We start from the raw sequence: 18129 nt of genomic DNA, 5'->3' as shown, positions 1-18129 counted from the left end.
ACTCCAAGGTGGAGCAGGCAGAACAGAAGACCACCAGGGCAAAGCAGGAGACCATCACGCCATAGCAGGCAGAACAGAAGACCACCATTGCTGTGCAGGAGGAGCAAAAGACCCCCAAGGTGGAGCTGAAGATCAACACAGCAGAGCAGACGATACTGAAGATCCCCTTGGCGGAGTAGAGGACCACGGCCAAGCAGACTGGACTGAAGACCCCCACGGAGAAGCAGAAGACCACCACCACAGAGCAGTACGGCGGTTCTGAAGACCACATCGGAGCCTGGAGCCGTGACGGTACTGTCGGTGCTAGATACCACAGCATCACTGAAACAGAGCACAGAGAGATTATTTACGGCCTCAATGGCCATAACAGGGAGCTCAGAGAGTTCAAAATCGGTTTCTGTGATCATGACAGGAAGCTCAGAGAGTTCAGATTCAGCCTCCTTGGCCATGACAGAGATAACAGGGAGCAGAGTTGTGGCGAGCAGTACGAGGCAGAGGGCCGTGAGAGATACGAGACCGGTGGGTTGCGCAGGTGACACTCATAAGTAATCACGCCACCGGCCTCACGCGGTTCTCTCATGGCTCTCAGCATTGTCCTGCTCGCTACAACAGGTAAAACAGAGTTCACAAACGGTAGCCGTAGACATTTTTTTTATGACGGACGAAAGTTTCTGAGGCAGTGTGTAAACGTAATTAACACATCATGAGATAGTATTTATTTTTTAACGAGTTTTCCCCTCCGAGTTCCTGGTTTTTGGTCATATTTATATTTTGTGTTTTTGCTTTATTTAAGTTTCCTGTTTCCTGGCTTTTTGTTTTGCTCTTTTATTTCATTAAAACCCTTGCACTTCGAGCCACTAGCTTCTACCTCCCTTCCTTGATCCTGCCTGTCTTCTTTGTTTCCAATAATTACAGTTCTTCAATAGAATCCACTTTTTTGTCATTTGCACCCTTAAAGGATTAGTTCACCCAAAAATGAAAATTCTGTCAGTAATTACTCACCCTCATGTTGTTCCAACCCCGTAAGACCTTCGTTCATCTTCGGAACACAAATGAAGATATTTTTGATTAAATCTGAGAGCTATCTCACTCCTCCATAGGCTTCTAAGGGACTGAAACTTGCTGGCCCAGAAAAGTTATTAAAGAGATCGTTAATATAGTCCAAGTGACTCCAGTGGCTCAATCTTAAGTTTATAAAGCGACGAGAATACTTTTTGTGCGCAAAAAAACACAAAAATAACGACTTTATTCCACTATTCATTTCCTTCTCTCTGGGCCTCGAGTTATTTCACGTAGTGTTTTAACGCAGCGCGTCTGTGTTATACGCCACACGCATCTCACACATGACCAGCGTCGGCCAATAGTGAGCCTACATGGTGACGTGCAACACAGACGCGCTGCGTTAAAACACTACGTGAAATAACTCGAGGCCCAGAGAGAAGGAAATGAATAGTGGAATAAAGTCGTTATTTTTGTGTTTTTTTGCGCACAAAAAGTATTCTCGTCGCTTTATAAACTTAAGATTGAGCCACTGTAGTCACTTGGACTATATTAACGATCTCTTTAATAACTTTTCTGGGCCAGCAAGTTTCAGTCCCTTTGAAACCTATGGAGGAGTGATCCAGCTCTCAGATTTAATAAAAAATATCTTAATTTGTGTTCCGAAGATGAACGAAGGTCTTACGGGGTTGGAACAACATGAGGGTGAGTAATTACTGACAGAATTTTCATTTTTGGGTGAACTAACCCTTTAACAATAATTCCCTTTTGAACTTAGGCATCACCACCGTGCTGACCATGACCACCATCAACACACATTTGAGGGAGACTCTTCCAAAGATTCCGTACGTCAAAGCCATTGACATGTACCTGATGGGCTGTTTCGTGTTCGTCTTCCTGGCTCTGCTGGAGTACGCGCTGGTCAACTACATCTTCTTCGGCAGAGGACCGCAGCGGCAGAAGAGAGCGGCAGAGAAAGCCTCCACAGCCAACAATGAAAAAATGAGAATGGATCCCAACAAAGTATGTTTGAAATTCATACACTTAGCAAAGTTTATAATAGCTGCACAGTAACTTTAACAGTAATTATACATAAAGTTGAAAAAAGTGAATTATAAAAATACTTTGGTGACACTTTACAGTAAGGTTCTATTTGACCACTGGCAAGGAGGGCTTTTAGTAAAACTTGGCTGTCTATGCATTAGAAAGGCACTGTTTTTTTTTTCTGTGCCACATGAGAGAAAACCATGGAAGCTTGTTTCCGCCACAGAATGAAACATTTTAAAAGATAATTGCAACTTTATATCATACAATTCTGACTTTATAACTCCCAGTTGCGTGTTATAATGTCATAATTGCAAGATATAAACATGCAATTCTGAGAAAAAAAGTCAGAATTGCAAGTTTATTTCTCGCAATTGCGAATTTATATCTCACAATTTTGACTTTATAACAGGCAATTGCGAATTTATATCACGCAATTGTGGGGAAAAAAGTCAGGATTGTGAGATAAAAAATTGCTATTACCTTTTTTTATTTTTTTATTATGTGGCGGAAACAAGCTTCCATAGAAAACAGATAAAAAGGTAGGTAACTTTAGCACCCAAATGCACTGGGCTTGACCTGACTGCCCTTGAGCTGGGATACAAAATGTGAAAGTATGATCTGTAGTTTTTATTAAAGCCTTGGAGCTCTCAAAAGTATGGTTTACGTCATCCAGCGGACATTTGCTGACAAATATACAGGGAGGTAACGTGGAGAAAGTGTACACAATGTTCATTTACATATACTACTGACATTGTAACAACACAAAGCGGGTTGAAAATCAGTAGTTACCCTTTAACTATATTAGTTAACATGAACTAATAATAAGTACTTCTTAAGCATTTTTTAATCTTAGTTAATGTTAATTTCAACATCTACCAATTAACAAAATCAAAAGTTGTATCTGGTAATATTTTTAATGGTCCTGAGCTAACATGAACTAACAATGAACTGTTGTCTTTTTAGTATATGATGTTAACAAAGATTCATAAATACTGTGAAAAACAATGTATTGCCCATTGTTAGTTAATGCATTAACTACTGGGCCGTTATTGTAAAGTGTTACCAAAATAGTATATTATTATACTGAAGTAGTTCTGCTCAGAATGTTTTTGTAAAATTTGCAATAACAGTGTTTAAAACAGAACATTGAAAACGGTCACTGACACTCATGTTGCCGGGAATCTGTTGGCAACTCTGAATTTAAATAGGCCTAAATGACTCCAGGTGGCTTTGTCACTGCAAATCGATGTCAGTGTCAATGCCTGTTACTTGTGAATGCTTGTTTTGAATGTTCTGTCTAGTCTGTATTCATATTTTCACTGTAATTTCAATGTCTGACGTGATTGTAACCAACATGAGACTGCCCTATACAATCTGCACATTTAGAGTAGTTTGTTTGACAATGAAAGCAGTGGTTCTTCTTTAACCTTTTGTTTGCAGTCATATTTAAAGGCTGTTTGGCTGTTGCAGACATCAATGTGGTTTTATGTTGAGGTAGAATTTGAGTCAAACCTTTTTTTAACATAATGCACAGAATGCAACCACCACTACATTAGTACTGTATATGAAATGTAATATGTTGACTACAGATATTTGCATAACTTTTGCAAACAACCAAATGCAATAACCCGTCAATAATAGTCAATAACTATTCCATCCGCCTATTTCTATGCACATTTTGGGATTTCGCATAAAAAAAATTTTTTTTTTTTTAAAAACGCTGGATGGAAACGCCAAAATGAGCATAAAAAAAACAACAACAAAAAAACGTGCATTAAAAAAGTTATGCATTCAATTGAGTCAGATAAGCGTTTTAATCCGACTAGAAAACATTCGCATAAACCATGATGGAAACACATTTACCGAATAAATTCCTCGATGCGCATCAAAAAAGATGTGACTTTGTGATGGGACAGCATAGCTAGTTCTGAAGTGGTTCTGTATAATTACCTGCCAGAACTGTTTTATGAGTTATCAATGCTGAAATCCAGATATTTGCAAGGATTCACAAATGTATTCTTGCATCTATAAGATAAATGCATCTAAGACGGATGAGAAAAAACAACATAATAATCTAGATTGGACTTGCAGTATTTCAGGAAAAAGCTGATTGTTTAGGATAATGCTGGCTAGTAACGTACTATGGTACGAAGATAAAATAATAGTTGTGATACTGTAGTCATTAAGTTGTTTATATATGTTATATAATTACAACATAGAGACATATATCAGTAGATCTCAAGATCCAGATATTTATATTTATATTGGGGATTTTATTATTGGCATTTAGCATTGTTTTCTCCATGCTCTCTGAGACCCTATTAGCAGCTACAGATCTGTGACCTATTTTTGGGCACTGACCCTAATATTTGAAAACCATTGAGCAATTACAGCACTCAGGGAACTGGTCAATACTCTTGTTTGTTAAAATTTGGAGATGTTTCGCTGGTGCTCAGATGTAGTAGAGTTAATGAAGGATGGCCTTGGATTCAGAGCTGTGGTTTTCTTTGAAGCATAATCCACAAAATGCCTGCATTGCCTCACACTTCTAAAAATGCTTTGATGGTGATGATTTTGTATGCTTTCAGTGGTTGATGGGAAATGTAGTTCAGAGAGACGATGCTCTGTATGCCAGAATGAAACAGAGGGATATTGACGCGCATGACTCCATGTGGGAACCAATCTTTGTGGACGATGCAGCATTAGGACTAGGCGATTCAAAAAATAAGGTACTGAAAACGTTCATCAATAGAGTTTTGGCGTATAGCGCGGCAAATTTATTTGAGACCCCGTCTATTTTTACTACATGTTCTCACTTCCAACTTGTCACATTTGGACGCTTGGTCAGGAACCCTTGGTGTCACTTTCTAACATGCAGGGTACCTCTTTATCATAATTTTTCAATGTGCAGGGCACTCCATTGCTTTCTGTTGTTTGCCTTATACATCAGATCAAGCCACATTTAATAATTTGAATGCGTTTGTAAAAGTAGAGAGGATTTCATAAATATTTATACTTTCCTAGAAATTTTTGGAGCAAATGAAAATGAACGCATGCAGTCATATCTCATTCAAATGATACACCCGAACATTAGCATGTCGCAATCAGTCGCAAGGCACACAAAAGCCAACGGCATTTCTCAATCAAAGCTGATGTAATGCTTCTTCTGGCAGTTGACACCGATTTCTGACTCTCACCGTAGGAGTCAATGGAATAGACTCCCGGAATCGACTCCATTTTCTCCATTTACTTTGTCAAAATTGGTTCAGCAATGAGAATACAAGATTGCCGTCATTGTTAAACGGAGCACCTAAAAGGAAATGGTGAAGGAAAAAAAATTGAGATGGAGGAAAAAATATTTGTCAAAGCTTTTGCGTTCCCCCGAGAAACTTTGCGTTTTCTTGCCAAAATGTTTTGTGTTCCACTGAGAAACTTTGCGTTTTCTTGCCAAAATGTTTTGCGTTCCACTGAGAAACTTTGTGTTCGCTTGCAAAAAGTTGTGTTCGCTTGCAAAGTTTCTCGAAGGTACGCAAACTGTTTTGCGATCGAACGCTAACTTTCTCAGGGGAACACAAAACGTTTAGGCAAGAAAACGCAAAGTTTCAGGGTTAACGCAAAGGTTTTGCGAGTACAGGCAAAGTTTCTTGGGGGAACGCAAAACATTTGCGAGAGAACGCAAAATCATTGACTTATTATTTTTTTCCCACCATCACTTTATGGGTCAGGACAGGAAAGTTCAAGATACTGAAAACAATGTCTTGCCTAAATACATATAATACACATATTATTGTGTTTATTTTTTTATTTGTTTTATTGATTAGTTTACTGGGTAACACTTTATTTTAATGTGTCCTTGTAACATGTTACATGTATTTACTATAGTATTAACTTTAAATAAGGCATAATTACATGCAACTAGCCCTAAACCAAACCCTAATCCTACCATAACCCTATAGTAAGTACATGTAGTTAATTCATATTACTAAGTATTTAAAAATTTAAATGTATAATTACACTCTAACAGGGACACATTAAAAAAAAAAAGTGTAAAGGTTTACTGATTATGAACACAAATTAGAATAACCATGGCAAACCAAATTAAAGGTTCAGAGTAAAATCAACCTAGGGTCCTTTGCACCATGACCTCGAGCCAAACACCCCCCCAGAAGCTTTTTTTCCCTTGGTCGAACATTATTAAAGTTAGAGCTTATTTAGAGATATCAGCCGAATGGCTTAGCGCAGGCGCCAATGGATCCTATGATGTATCTCGTAAATCACCCCACTAATAATGCCCGGAATGGAACCAAACTTCTACAGTAGTACAAATAGGTTCTGTACTCATAAAACGAGGCATTTGAAAGTTTGTAAGTACATCAGGAGTTTATTTAAATAACACTTGCCTGATGGCTTATGCTACCGCTAACCCGGGCGTCGACGTCACTTCAGTGATTTGGGAAAAAAAAGCCCGTAAAAGTCCTTTGCAAATCTCACAAGTGTAAGGGAAAAGCTAGTGAATTTAACACACCACTGAAATTTATTGATAACTGGATGATATTCGAAATACTTGTGTTGATCTGAAAATACAAGCATTTATAAAACTTTCAAAATTCAGCGAAACGTTTTTATACTCTCGCATGAAACTTTGTTGACGGAAACAACTGTGTACACGTGACTGAGCAGAGGATTGTGGTGAGATAGTCAGACACAGTTACTTCAGACAACTGCAGCGTGATTTAAAAGATAGGACAAGATGCCAAACACATGTATCTATCTCGGCTGCGGTATAAAAGCTAAAAGGTCCAATCCGGAGACCTTCCATGATCTGCCGTTTCGCTGTAATGACCCGGAGCTTCTACAAGTTTTTTGGTATATCCCAAAGTAGTTGACAACTTAGTGTTGACAACTTAGTGTTAACTAATAATTGTTGCAAACTGGTACTACCAACAAAATATTAGTGCATTCCTGGAACTGGGCGTTGTTACACTGCCAGGACTTACGTACTTTTCCCAAATAACGGAAGTGACCTCGACGTCCGGGTTAGCGGTAGCATTAGCCTTCAGGCAAGTGCTATTTAAATAAACTCCTGATGTACTTACAAACTTTCCAATGCCTCGTTTTATGAGTACAGAACCTATTTGTACTACTGTAGAAGTTTGGTACCATTCTGGGCATTATTAGTGGGGTAATTTACGAGATACATCATAGGATCCATTAGCGCCTGCACTAAGCCATCCGGTTGATATCTCTAAATAAGCTCTAACTTTAATAAAGTTCGAACAAGGGAAAAAAGGCTTCTGGGGGGGGTGTTTGGCTCGAGGTCATGGTACAAAGGACCCTAGGTTGAAATTACTCTGAACCATCCCTTTGATATCGATTGTATTAAAAAAAACTTTGGTGAAACCACAAAGCTGGCATTGAGGTATGTATAATTACAATGTAATTGGCTGTTATCTTTTGTAAAGCAAGCTACATGTAGGATAAAAGTGTGTGACTGTGATGTTGTTTCTGCGACAGCTCCAGCTCTCTGATGCACGATTGAGCGATTTCAGACACAGCAACGGAGTCGACAACGAGAGTCGATTCCTGTGCTGGAGTCAACTCCGACATGAGGGTTATTACGAGTCGAGGAATCGACTCTTTTGGAGTCGACTCCCCATCACTAGGAAATGAGCTTTACGGCGGATGAAAATTGTGATCACTTTTTGGGTCCTGCTCCTCATGTAAATCAATCGTTTGGCCTCAGAACCCTCCAATATATGTACATCTTGAATAAATTGTGACTGTAGTTGTATCTGCCTGTTATATCCTGTGTTTTATATTATATAATATACAAATGGGTTGATTTAGGGGTATGGGTTGGGTTATGTGTGCAAAAATGTTTAAATAGTGTAATATAAATACAGTTATTCTGGCTGTTTAATTAGTGTCTATGATTGGATCATTATTGCAGTGATTGGATCATTATTGCAGTGATTATTATGTTTCTAGCGCATTATATGTTTGGCAACAGTTCTTCTAACCCTGATTGATGGAGTGTATAGATTTCATTTCTTAAACAACCATGTAGGAAGACACATCATGGCCATATTCCAGGATGACAATGTCAATATTCATCAGGATCAAATGGGGAAAGAATGGTTGGGAGGGAGAGTGAATAATCATTTTCACACATGAATTGTCTCCTCTGAGTCCAGACCTTAAATTCACGGAAAGTCTTTGGGATATGCTGGAGGAGACTTTACAGAGTGCTGGACTCTTGCCTTGTCAGTACAAGATCTTGACCAAAAATGTATGCTCCTCTTGATAGAAAAAAACATCACATCAATCATTTTTATCAAGAGGGGCATACATTTGTGTTCAAGATATTGTATTGTCAATACAAGAGTTAAGCACTTTGTTAAGTTTTCACAATTTGAGCCTGATGAATCTCATCCTGGAAAACGGCCATGATGTGTCTTCCTACATGGTTGTTTAAGAAATGAAAAGTTACACACTAGGGTTCAATAGGGTTAGAAGAACTGTTGCCATACATATAACATTCTAGAAACATAATAATCACTGCAATATCCAATTATAGACTCTTAAGCATTTTAATCCAAACACCTACTTTTTTGGGGGGCTGGGCAATGCATGTCATAATGGCAAAATTATACTCATTCTATATTTCTTTATCACGATGACAAAATTCCCTGCGTTTGTGTATTAATACCTTATATTTCTCATTGAAAGCAATGGAGTACCTTGCATGTCGAAAAATGGTGCTAAAGGGGTAGCCTGTATGTTAATGTGACGAGTTGGGATTAAGAATGTGGTGTTCTTGTTTTTTTTTTACGATTTCTTGTTTCCTCTTAAAAACATTTCTTATTCAAATTGAAAATTCTGTCATAATTTTAACACTCTTATGTTGTCCAAACTCTGATTTGACTTTCTTCAGAAGGGAAGATTTTCCGTGGTCTTATTGTGCAGCTTCAGATGATTTTGCAAAAGTCACAAAGTTATACAAGTCATGCTTTTTTTGGAAAAATGTTGTCATATTGGAACTTGTCCAGTTCTCTTTCAATATATAGAAAAAGAGTGGGCAGAACATTTTTCAAAATCTCTTCTTGTGTTTCGAGGAAGAAAGAAAGTCAGGTTTTGAATGACATGTGGGTGAGTAAATCATAACAGAATGTGTGTTTTTTCTCCATTACCATCATCACCTCTCTTTTCCCTCCAAGCCACTCACCAAAACAGATGTTTACTATTTTAGATACTATTTAATAAAATACCATTGAAAGTACAATTCAGAAAGGAACAGGTAATCTGTTTTGAAAACAAGGGTGAACATTTTTTATATATATTTTGTATTAGATATTTCTACATATCGGTCCCTATTATATGTCATGAAAAGGTCAGAATTTTGTAGAAATATGTAGCATAAATACTATCATGTGTACCATCATGCCTTACCTTACTTTGCTTTACATCTCTATGTGCACCAAACCCTTTTCCATTATACTGTGTTACTGGCACTTTGTTGGTTTGTCTCAGTCTATGTTAAATACTGTGTTAAAATGCCAAAAAGTATAAAGAATAATTCATGAAAAGCAGTAGGTAAGTTAGCACTCTTATTCTTTATGTTTTATGTAAATGTGATTCATTTTATTGGAAATGTATTTACCAAAAAAGAAAACCGTTTAAAATATTTAAGAAAACCATCAGAAATCAATCTGTAATTTTTTTTCCAATTGATATTGTATATAATGCATATCAAAGTAATAACAAAAATAATACTGTTACCATTACTAACCTGTCCATCTGTATTTATGTCTTAGATTGACCCCCATGAAAACATCCTCCTCACTCCTCTGGAGATCAAGAATGAAATGGGCACATCTGAGTTAAGCCTGGGTTTGGGCGACCCCCGTTCAACCATGCTGGCCTTTGACAGCACCACACTGCAGTATCGGAAAGCCGGCCTGGCCAGGCACAACTTCGGGCACAATGCGCTGGAACGCCACGTTGCTCAGAAGAAGAGCCGACTACGACGGCGCACTTCACAGCTTAAAATCAACATCCCTGACTTAACTGATGTAAATTCAATCGACAAATGGTCGAGAATGATCTTCCCCACCGTATTTTCTTTCTTCAATGTCATCTATTGGCTTTATTATGTCAACTAACTGGATTGCGGGGCCGTCCAAGAAGCGCCACAAATTTTTATGTCAGTATATTCTTCCGTTATCCTGCGTCTGATTTTGCAATACAAGCAGGACTTATGTTGACAGATTAAAATCAGGACTAACTCTCTTTAACCTTGGGTTCACCTTAATTGCTGGCTGACACCGATACTCTAAAGAGGTTAAGAACAAATGGTGCCTATTCCAAAAGTCAGTAGTTTTTAGTGCGTTTGAGAGTTTTGTTCAATATTAGGTATAGTTTGTTTTTTTGCAAAATTATCAAACCAGTTATTGCTGCAAATTAGTATCTTTTTAGCAACAGAAAAATCTTAAAGATTAGACATCCACAGCACTTCACTGTCAGTTCTTTCCTCCTTTAGCAATTGTTAAGAAAGCAGCACTCAATACTTTAATATTTCTATTCCTTTATTTGTAGTTTTTTTTTCTTCTTTTTTTATGGTCTATTGAGCAAAGAGACTATAGGAATAGTTTTATCATATGGTTGTATTTTCTACTTTACACACAGATGATAGTTTATTTATTCAAGAGAATTTATTATACACTTTTCCTTAACCTCATTTATTTTGGTAAAACGTATCACTCAAATCCTTTACTCTAAAGTTCATTGACACTTTGGTAAGCTTTACATTTCCAATATGCTTATATTATGTTTAAATTTTGATGTTCAGCATGCTATGGAAGTTGAAGGTATTACTCCTAACTACCCCAAACAACTCGATTCAGCTGCTAACTCTAATCATTTTTATAGCTCCCATAAATCTTGTGTAATGCTAGCCTATCCATTAGCATTCCCATTCATCTCAATTGCAGTTGTTCTACTGATGCTTGAAAGTATGTGACCTGAATTCTGCCATCATTGTTCATGATGGTGAAAAAGCCACATGACTGATTGTTATTCAGCAGGAAAGGGCAATACTTATTGGCTGAAAGCATCAGAGGAACAAACCTAAACCCAAACCCTTCAGCGGCGATTACTCTGAGCTGTGATGTGAATAGCAGTAGACAAGAAAAAATATATCCCTTTTTCCCGTTTGTAAGAGCACTCCAAAAAAACACGCCACTGGCAAAAAATGATAAATATTTTATTCATCAGACTATATATATATATAAATGCTTTTAAATAGCAAAATGGTGTAGTTACAACATGTAGTGACCGGCCTAACCTTGACACCTTGTGTGTAGTCTCAAACCGTTCTCACTCCGAAAGCATCAAAAACTGCAGCATTGACAGATGCCTTGCCAATATAAAGATGATGAAGGCACACCTTTGGCTATTGCTATACACTATCTACAGACTAGGATTGCCATTGCTTTTAATGAGAAACCATTCCTGTCAATACACGGACACAAAGGACATGGGTTTTTTATTGTCAGGAAATTATGTATTGGGGTATAATTTTGTCATTATGACACAAGTGTTGAGTTTAGATTTTTAGTTTAAGCCACAATCATTTTATTTACACTACTCTCAGGGCTTGACATTAACTCCCGCCAAACACGGGTGTATTTCAGCAGTGGCGTGTAACGCAGTCACTCCTACTAGCCATTTTGGTGGGTTGAATTTTATATGTAATATATCAATTTTACAGTTGTAGTCTTTTAAAAAGGCATCTGAAATAAAATAAAAAATTATAGATTATAGATTTTTTGATACACATCAATACTGAAATATCCAATACTCATTTTAAATACTTTCGAATAGATACACGATAACAGCTGCGCTTTCTCGCTCTCTCATCTCTGACACGAGTTACACAGAAACCCGCCTCTCCTCACTCACTCGTTTCATTTGCTCCGGATTAATATTTTTGCTGTTGCAGAGCTTGAATTTTGGCTTGGAATTGCTCGTATTGTGCATCATTTTACTCATTCCCGCAAATTTTGTGCCTCCTCTCAGTACTTAAAGGTATAGCGGAGGATCTTTCCAAATTTTAGATAAGACCCGCCCTCTCCACTTTTTGAAAAGTTTGATTGATTCACCAGAATGATTGACAATTAGGAGGACCAATAGTATAGGTTACCAACCAGGAAGTAAAACATCCTCCGCTATACCTTTAATTGAGTTATTTTTCGCTGCTTATTGCACTTCGACAGTCAAATACACAAAAAATAATGTCAAAGTGAGTATTGATGAGTATTCACGTAAACACATGATTATGATTGAATTGAACGTAAACAGTTGAGAAACGCATGTGTAACAGTATAATGGATCAGTGCGTCAGGTCTTAAAGTGACAGCAGCCTAATAAACCTGCTGCCAAATTATGAGATAATATTAAAAATATCTATATGGCAGTTTTACCACATGGTATCGATGTCAAAATTGTGGCCAGTGAAAATGCTGAGTGGCTAGTAACTTTGGAAAACCACTGAGCAAAAAAGTGAATGCCAATCCCTGATTTTACAATTTAGACAGTTTGAGCGCCTAACCCCTGAACCTAAACCTAACCATTTCTCAATATAAAACAACATAAAGGAGGATATAAGAGTACAGTCACAATTATTTATTCAAAACTTGCTGAAGAAGCGCGATCTATTGAATGAGGTGTGTGACTGTCTTTACAGAGCATGGAGATTTTCAGTGATTAAAACCTGAAATTTCACTCTGTTATTCTCATAATATGGCTTCAGAGGACTTGGAATGCAAGTCATTTTTCATACTTGTATGCAATAAATTACTGTGACTGTTCTTTCATCTGCATGTTACGTGTTTTATCTTGTTGAAAAGTGGTTAGGTTTAGGGTATGAGTGGGATTAGGTGCTCAAAATATCTATAAAAGGATACAAATAATTTCTACCTTTACAGATGCTTGCAGAAGTATTAAAAACATAATCAATTTTGTTTTACAAAAAAAAAAAAAAAAGAAGTAATATGGAGGCATTTTACCTAACATTATAATGATAAGAGACACATAAAGCAAGAAATTGCAAGCACGCAATTTATTATTGTCCTAGTAGTTGTACGCAAAGCGATTGATCATGCTTCGGTTTTTGTCTCCTTTTGAGTGAGAATAGATTGGTACTGACTTTTGACAAAAATCTTGTCCACAAGGTTAATCGATGGCACAGAGGTCTCTGTGAATAGTTGTACAGAAGCACTAATGAAATTAATGGAAATTGAGACAGACTAGGCTTAAAACTAGTCCCAGACTAAAATGTTGGCATGTTAGAGCTGTTTTAACTCAAAGTAACTTGGACTGATATATCTTAAAATATGTCAGTGTCATTGCTTTGGCTCAAGATTCACACCAGTATTGTTTTTATTTTTCTAAGTCACGTTTATAAAAGCTACTTAAATGCCCTTATTGAACTAAGGCCTATTCCTGGCTTAATCTAAGCCCTGTCTGTGAAACCGGGTCATTGTTTGACACATATATCACTAAAATGAAAGTAGGCTATACATTTGGGTAACACTTTATTTTGATGGTCCACTTTAGACATTCTACTATTAGTAACCAGTCAAGTACATGTCAACTAACTCTCATTGGAATGTTAGTAGACTGTTTAGTAGATATTAAGCAGGCAGTCTACTAATACTCTAATGACTTGCTAGTTGACATGTTGCTTGTAGTTAGTAGAATGTCTAAAGTGGACCATCAAAATAAAGTGTTACCTCCAGTCGCACTGGAAGATCTCGTTTGCTGGCTGTGAATTACCTCAAACTAAACATTGAACTATCTCCCGAAGATTCAAGGCTATGAACCTCACAATCTTTGGCAAATCCAGCGGGTTTTTTTCTTTCTTTCTCCTTATCTTGCATCAGTTGTCTATCTTATAAACACTACTTGCACCTCTTTGTGGGCATGCCATGTTGAGAGTATTATTCAACTTCTTTCTTTCTGATTGGATGTATGCTTACAGACAATATATGCGCTTTGAACATCTTGAAGCATTACACATATTCATCCTGATTTTGTTTTAAAAGCCAGCAGTTAAGGAATCTCTTGGCTTCGTCAATGAAAAATAGTAAGCAAAATGAATTCCTCTGTGTTATGTATTGTAAATATCACTTGTACAGAATTCAGAAGAAGAGAGTAGTTCTGTGTTTACATATGAAATGAATTGAACATGGTGAATTATTGATATGGTGGAGGGGCTCTCATGGCGTTGATCCAATACTGTAATTCCATCATGACACATGATGCTTTCCATCAAAAAGAGCCAGTCAGAGCCCATCATCCTCCACACGTGAGAAGGGCATATGAATATAGTTTAGCCTTACAATGCTTGAAAAAAATTAAAAGCACAATACTGAACAGATTTCATCGAGGATAGTATATATACTCATCTTAATTTATACATTTTAATTTAATTACATATTTGTAATTTATTATTTAAATAAATAAATATTTGTTTTTGTTTTTTTAATGGTACTGTACATCTGTCATATTCAATTAATTTTTAGATATGTGTAATCATGATGGACCTGCATGCAAGACATTTTCCATCAAGGTGTGAAATTTCAATTTTATCAACAGTCATAGAGAAAACAACAATATGTATCATGTTCACCAACATTTTATATCTTAATATATCAATAATCTGTTTTCTTGGCTTTTTTAAGATCAAAAGACAACAGGGTTGAAACAACACATAATAAGTTCGAAGCTCAAGGAAGTAATTAACACTGATTTGATTTGATTTGATTTGATTTTCTTGAACACGAGTAATAACAAAATATTGAATGAAACTAACTAAATCTTATGAAGCACTATTCATAACCAGGAAATTGTGGAAGCATGCAGGAAATCAAGCATCCCGTACTTATTACCAATGTTTAATAATGCATCCCTAACTCATATCTTTACTGCATGCAATACTGGTACCATACATTCCAAAACATATTTCGCAATTAATATCGGTAAACTGATCTAAAAAGTCAAATTAAACAAAAGTTCTCGTATCTGCATTAGCATAGCTTCTTCACTCAAGGATCAGAAATGTATGAATGCACAATGGACAATAAAAATAGGTTATTAACATTGATTGTATATTCATAGTGATGGTAAGAGATTATGTAACAATTAAGTGTAACAATATGATATTTTAGGCACGGATTTTGCTGTCCATTGACGCAATTACTTCTCATATTCATGCATACATAAATGGTTTTCTTTGTCCATTCTTTAGAAGTTGTTCCAAACTTCAGAGTTTGACTCTGTCTGCAGAAGATATCTTGGTGTTGTACATTATTATAAGGAAATTATGTAAGGACTCGGGCATTAGGACTTATTTTAATATATTCCAAAAACAATTTCTAGATGTAAATATGAACTATACTAAACATCTAATTGGAGCAGGGTGTTCATGTAAATACAAAATTCTTTCTAACAATGTGTAATGTAATATTTCTAAGCTTTCTTGTTTGTACTTTACTGGTTAATGCAAAGGTTACAAAGCAATGCTATGGGAAATACTTGATGACGAATCAATAATGTAAACAATTTGAAACTACTCTCCTTAGTAAACAAATATTTATTTATTTATGTATTTATTTGTGTATTTATTTGCCTAGCAGAAAGTCTATAATTCAATACCCAGCATTATTTATTGTGCAGTCCCTTCTCTCTCCGTTCCTTTCTAGCATTCTTTTTTTTCGGATCACATTGACATTCGAAAAAACTACAATGGTTTTATTTTTTTTTTATTTTTTATTTTTTTTATGTATTTTCCCTCTCATGTCCTAACAATTATTAGATGCCACAATTAGGCCTTTTAAGCTGTTTTAAGAAAACATTGTGTATGATTGTGTTGGGGGGAGGGGGGATGTGAGACACAGAATCACACACTATGAATGTGTGTGAGCACTAGTTTCTGAGAAAATGCACAAATGTCAAACGCTTGGTTACTGCTTTGCTTTTTGTTTGTGCCTCTCATTATTTTACTTTACTTTTTTAATTCATATTTTTTATATATTTGTACTCTAACAAAAAAATACTCCAAATACTCCAACAAAACTCATTTGAGAATGATAATGACGGCAAACTGACTATGTTTTTTGCACATGTTCACAGATTAAGCCTTAGCTTCCATTCACAGAGATGTAACAATATCTCACAACATCAGAAACCAACAAGCCCTCTGTGACGCCAACCAGAGGGTCATCAGATGCATATGGACTGACAGAAAAACAAAAATTCTGTTATAATCTTCGAAAATCTATGAACTCTCAATAAATACTGTATAAAACTCTAAAAGTGTTCAGATTCACAGTTTATGGTGATGTTATTTTCTTGTGTAATGTTCCTTCTCTGAACTTCATGTCCTTAACACTACCTCACACATTCACTCACCCACATTCAGCGTCATTATTAGTGGTCTAAACCCGTTTATATTATAAAAATATCTGTTTCATATAGGCAACCTTATATGTGTGCTTATATCTGAGCCTGTTATAATGTCCTACACTTTCCAAAATTAAAAATATCATTACACTGACAAACTGTCATAGTAGCTCGACAAAGGATGACTACAAGTATGATTGAGCTCATATAAGGTAATTAATAATACAAAACGAATAATAAATAATAAACGAATAATAAAAACAGCAACGTAAATGTCCTGCGGCTCTCGACCCCGTCCAATTTCATACCACAGTAACATTATTAAAACTTGAATACATAGCTCATACACAAACACGAGTCCCATCGGATTGCTTTCCATCGGCTGTGGAGGTGAAGACAACAACTCCCATGATTCCATGCTCATTTATGGCATCATCAAGTTACGCCTTTGTAATTGTTTTGAATAAGCGACCTCTAGCGGCGAAACTTACATACTGAACCTTTAATAGACTCATTTAAATTATGTAAAAACAATTAACACAACAATCAAAACAGATTGTATTTTAATACTTTTAATACTATGTCTGTACAGAAAATAACACATTTTTGTGTTTTTCCAAAATTAAAGGTACACTATGTAATTTTTAATTAACAAAAATTAAAAGAGTCAGATTCTTCTTCCAAAATGTGTTTTTGTCTTACCCTGATTTACTATGGTAAGCTTGTTATAAGTGTTGCATTTTAGACCCGACGGGTGGATTTTAATTTGAAATCGCATTAATACGTCACTCATAATAATGTGAGAATAGGAATTGACTTGGCTTTTCAGAGATGGAAAGAAGAACTGTGGGGTTTGAAATGTAAAAGTGAAGCAGAGATGGTGTTTTATACTCCACAGGAGAGTGATGTATTTTATTGAACAGATAAATTGCCATATGTATTTCTCTAACAGAGTTTGTAAAGCATTATCTATTGTAAAGGCCAAGACTTGTTCTTTAAGGTGAAAATGCTTTAGGGATGTATGATGTATACATAGCTAGCTAGCATTTGTTTTAGGCTCATAAAGTAATGCTTATGTGTTATACTGTTATAAAATATACTGAATCCTTCTTGTTCACTGTCGTAGACCTATAGGGAGGCAGATTTGTTAAAGGGGTGGTTGATTATGATTTCACTTTTCTAGCTTTAGTTAGTGTGTAATGTTTCTGTTTGAGCATAAACAACATCTGCAAAGTTACAACGCTCAAAGTTCAAAGCAAAGGGAGATATTTGCTTTTAAAGAAATCGCTTTTTAAGGACTACAACAAACGGCTGGTAGGGACTACACAACATTCATCCCGGGTTAGTGACATCACTAACCCTAAAATTTACATAAACCCCGCCCCCGATTTATAGATTATCAAGACAGAATATGCTAATCAATGACTAGAAGATAACTACACATCAGCAACATAAATTCATCAACTAAACATTCAGAAATGGCCTTTTGCATTCTACATGTTGTCACTTCTTCTTGAGTCTCTCCATCATTGTCTGAATCCGGTTTGAACATAAAAGGCTAACAGTTTTTGAAATTTTCAGTGCATGTGTGTGTGAGTGCAAGCTCTTGTAGCTCCGCCC

General features: G+C 36.2%; 1 protein-coding gene across 2 annotated transcripts in view; it reads left to right on the top strand.

Moving 5' to 3' along the window:
- gabrb2b (gamma-aminobutyric acid type A receptor subunit beta2b) overlaps positions 1 to 11941 on the top strand; it is a 133239-nt gene extending 121298 nt beyond the window's left edge. Inside the window, exons 8-10 of one of the 2 annotated variants that reach the window (XM_082141316.1) lie at positions 1778 to 2022; positions 4635 to 4775; positions 9861 to 11940. In XM_082141316.1, coding sequence (XP_081997442.1) covers positions 1778 to 2022; positions 4635 to 4775; positions 9861 to 10208 — 734 coding nt within the window. In that variant the 3' untranslated portion in view covers positions 10209 to 11940. Of the gene's footprint in view, positions 1 to 1777; positions 2023 to 4634; positions 4776 to 9860 lie in introns of both variants that reach the window. The other variant, XM_082141317.1, reaches the window with a different exon arrangement.
- The last annotated feature ends 6188 nt before the right edge of the window (positions 11942 to 18129 follow it).

The sequence above is a fragment of the Leuciscus leuciscus genome, assembly GCF_965113295.1.
Source record: "Leuciscus leuciscus genome assembly, chromosome: 16".
In the NCBI taxonomy this organism is placed as follows: domain Eukaryota; kingdom Metazoa; phylum Chordata; class Actinopteri; order Cypriniformes; family Leuciscidae; genus Leuciscus; species Leuciscus leuciscus.
This window is presented reverse-complemented; position numbering and strand designations above follow the sequence as displayed.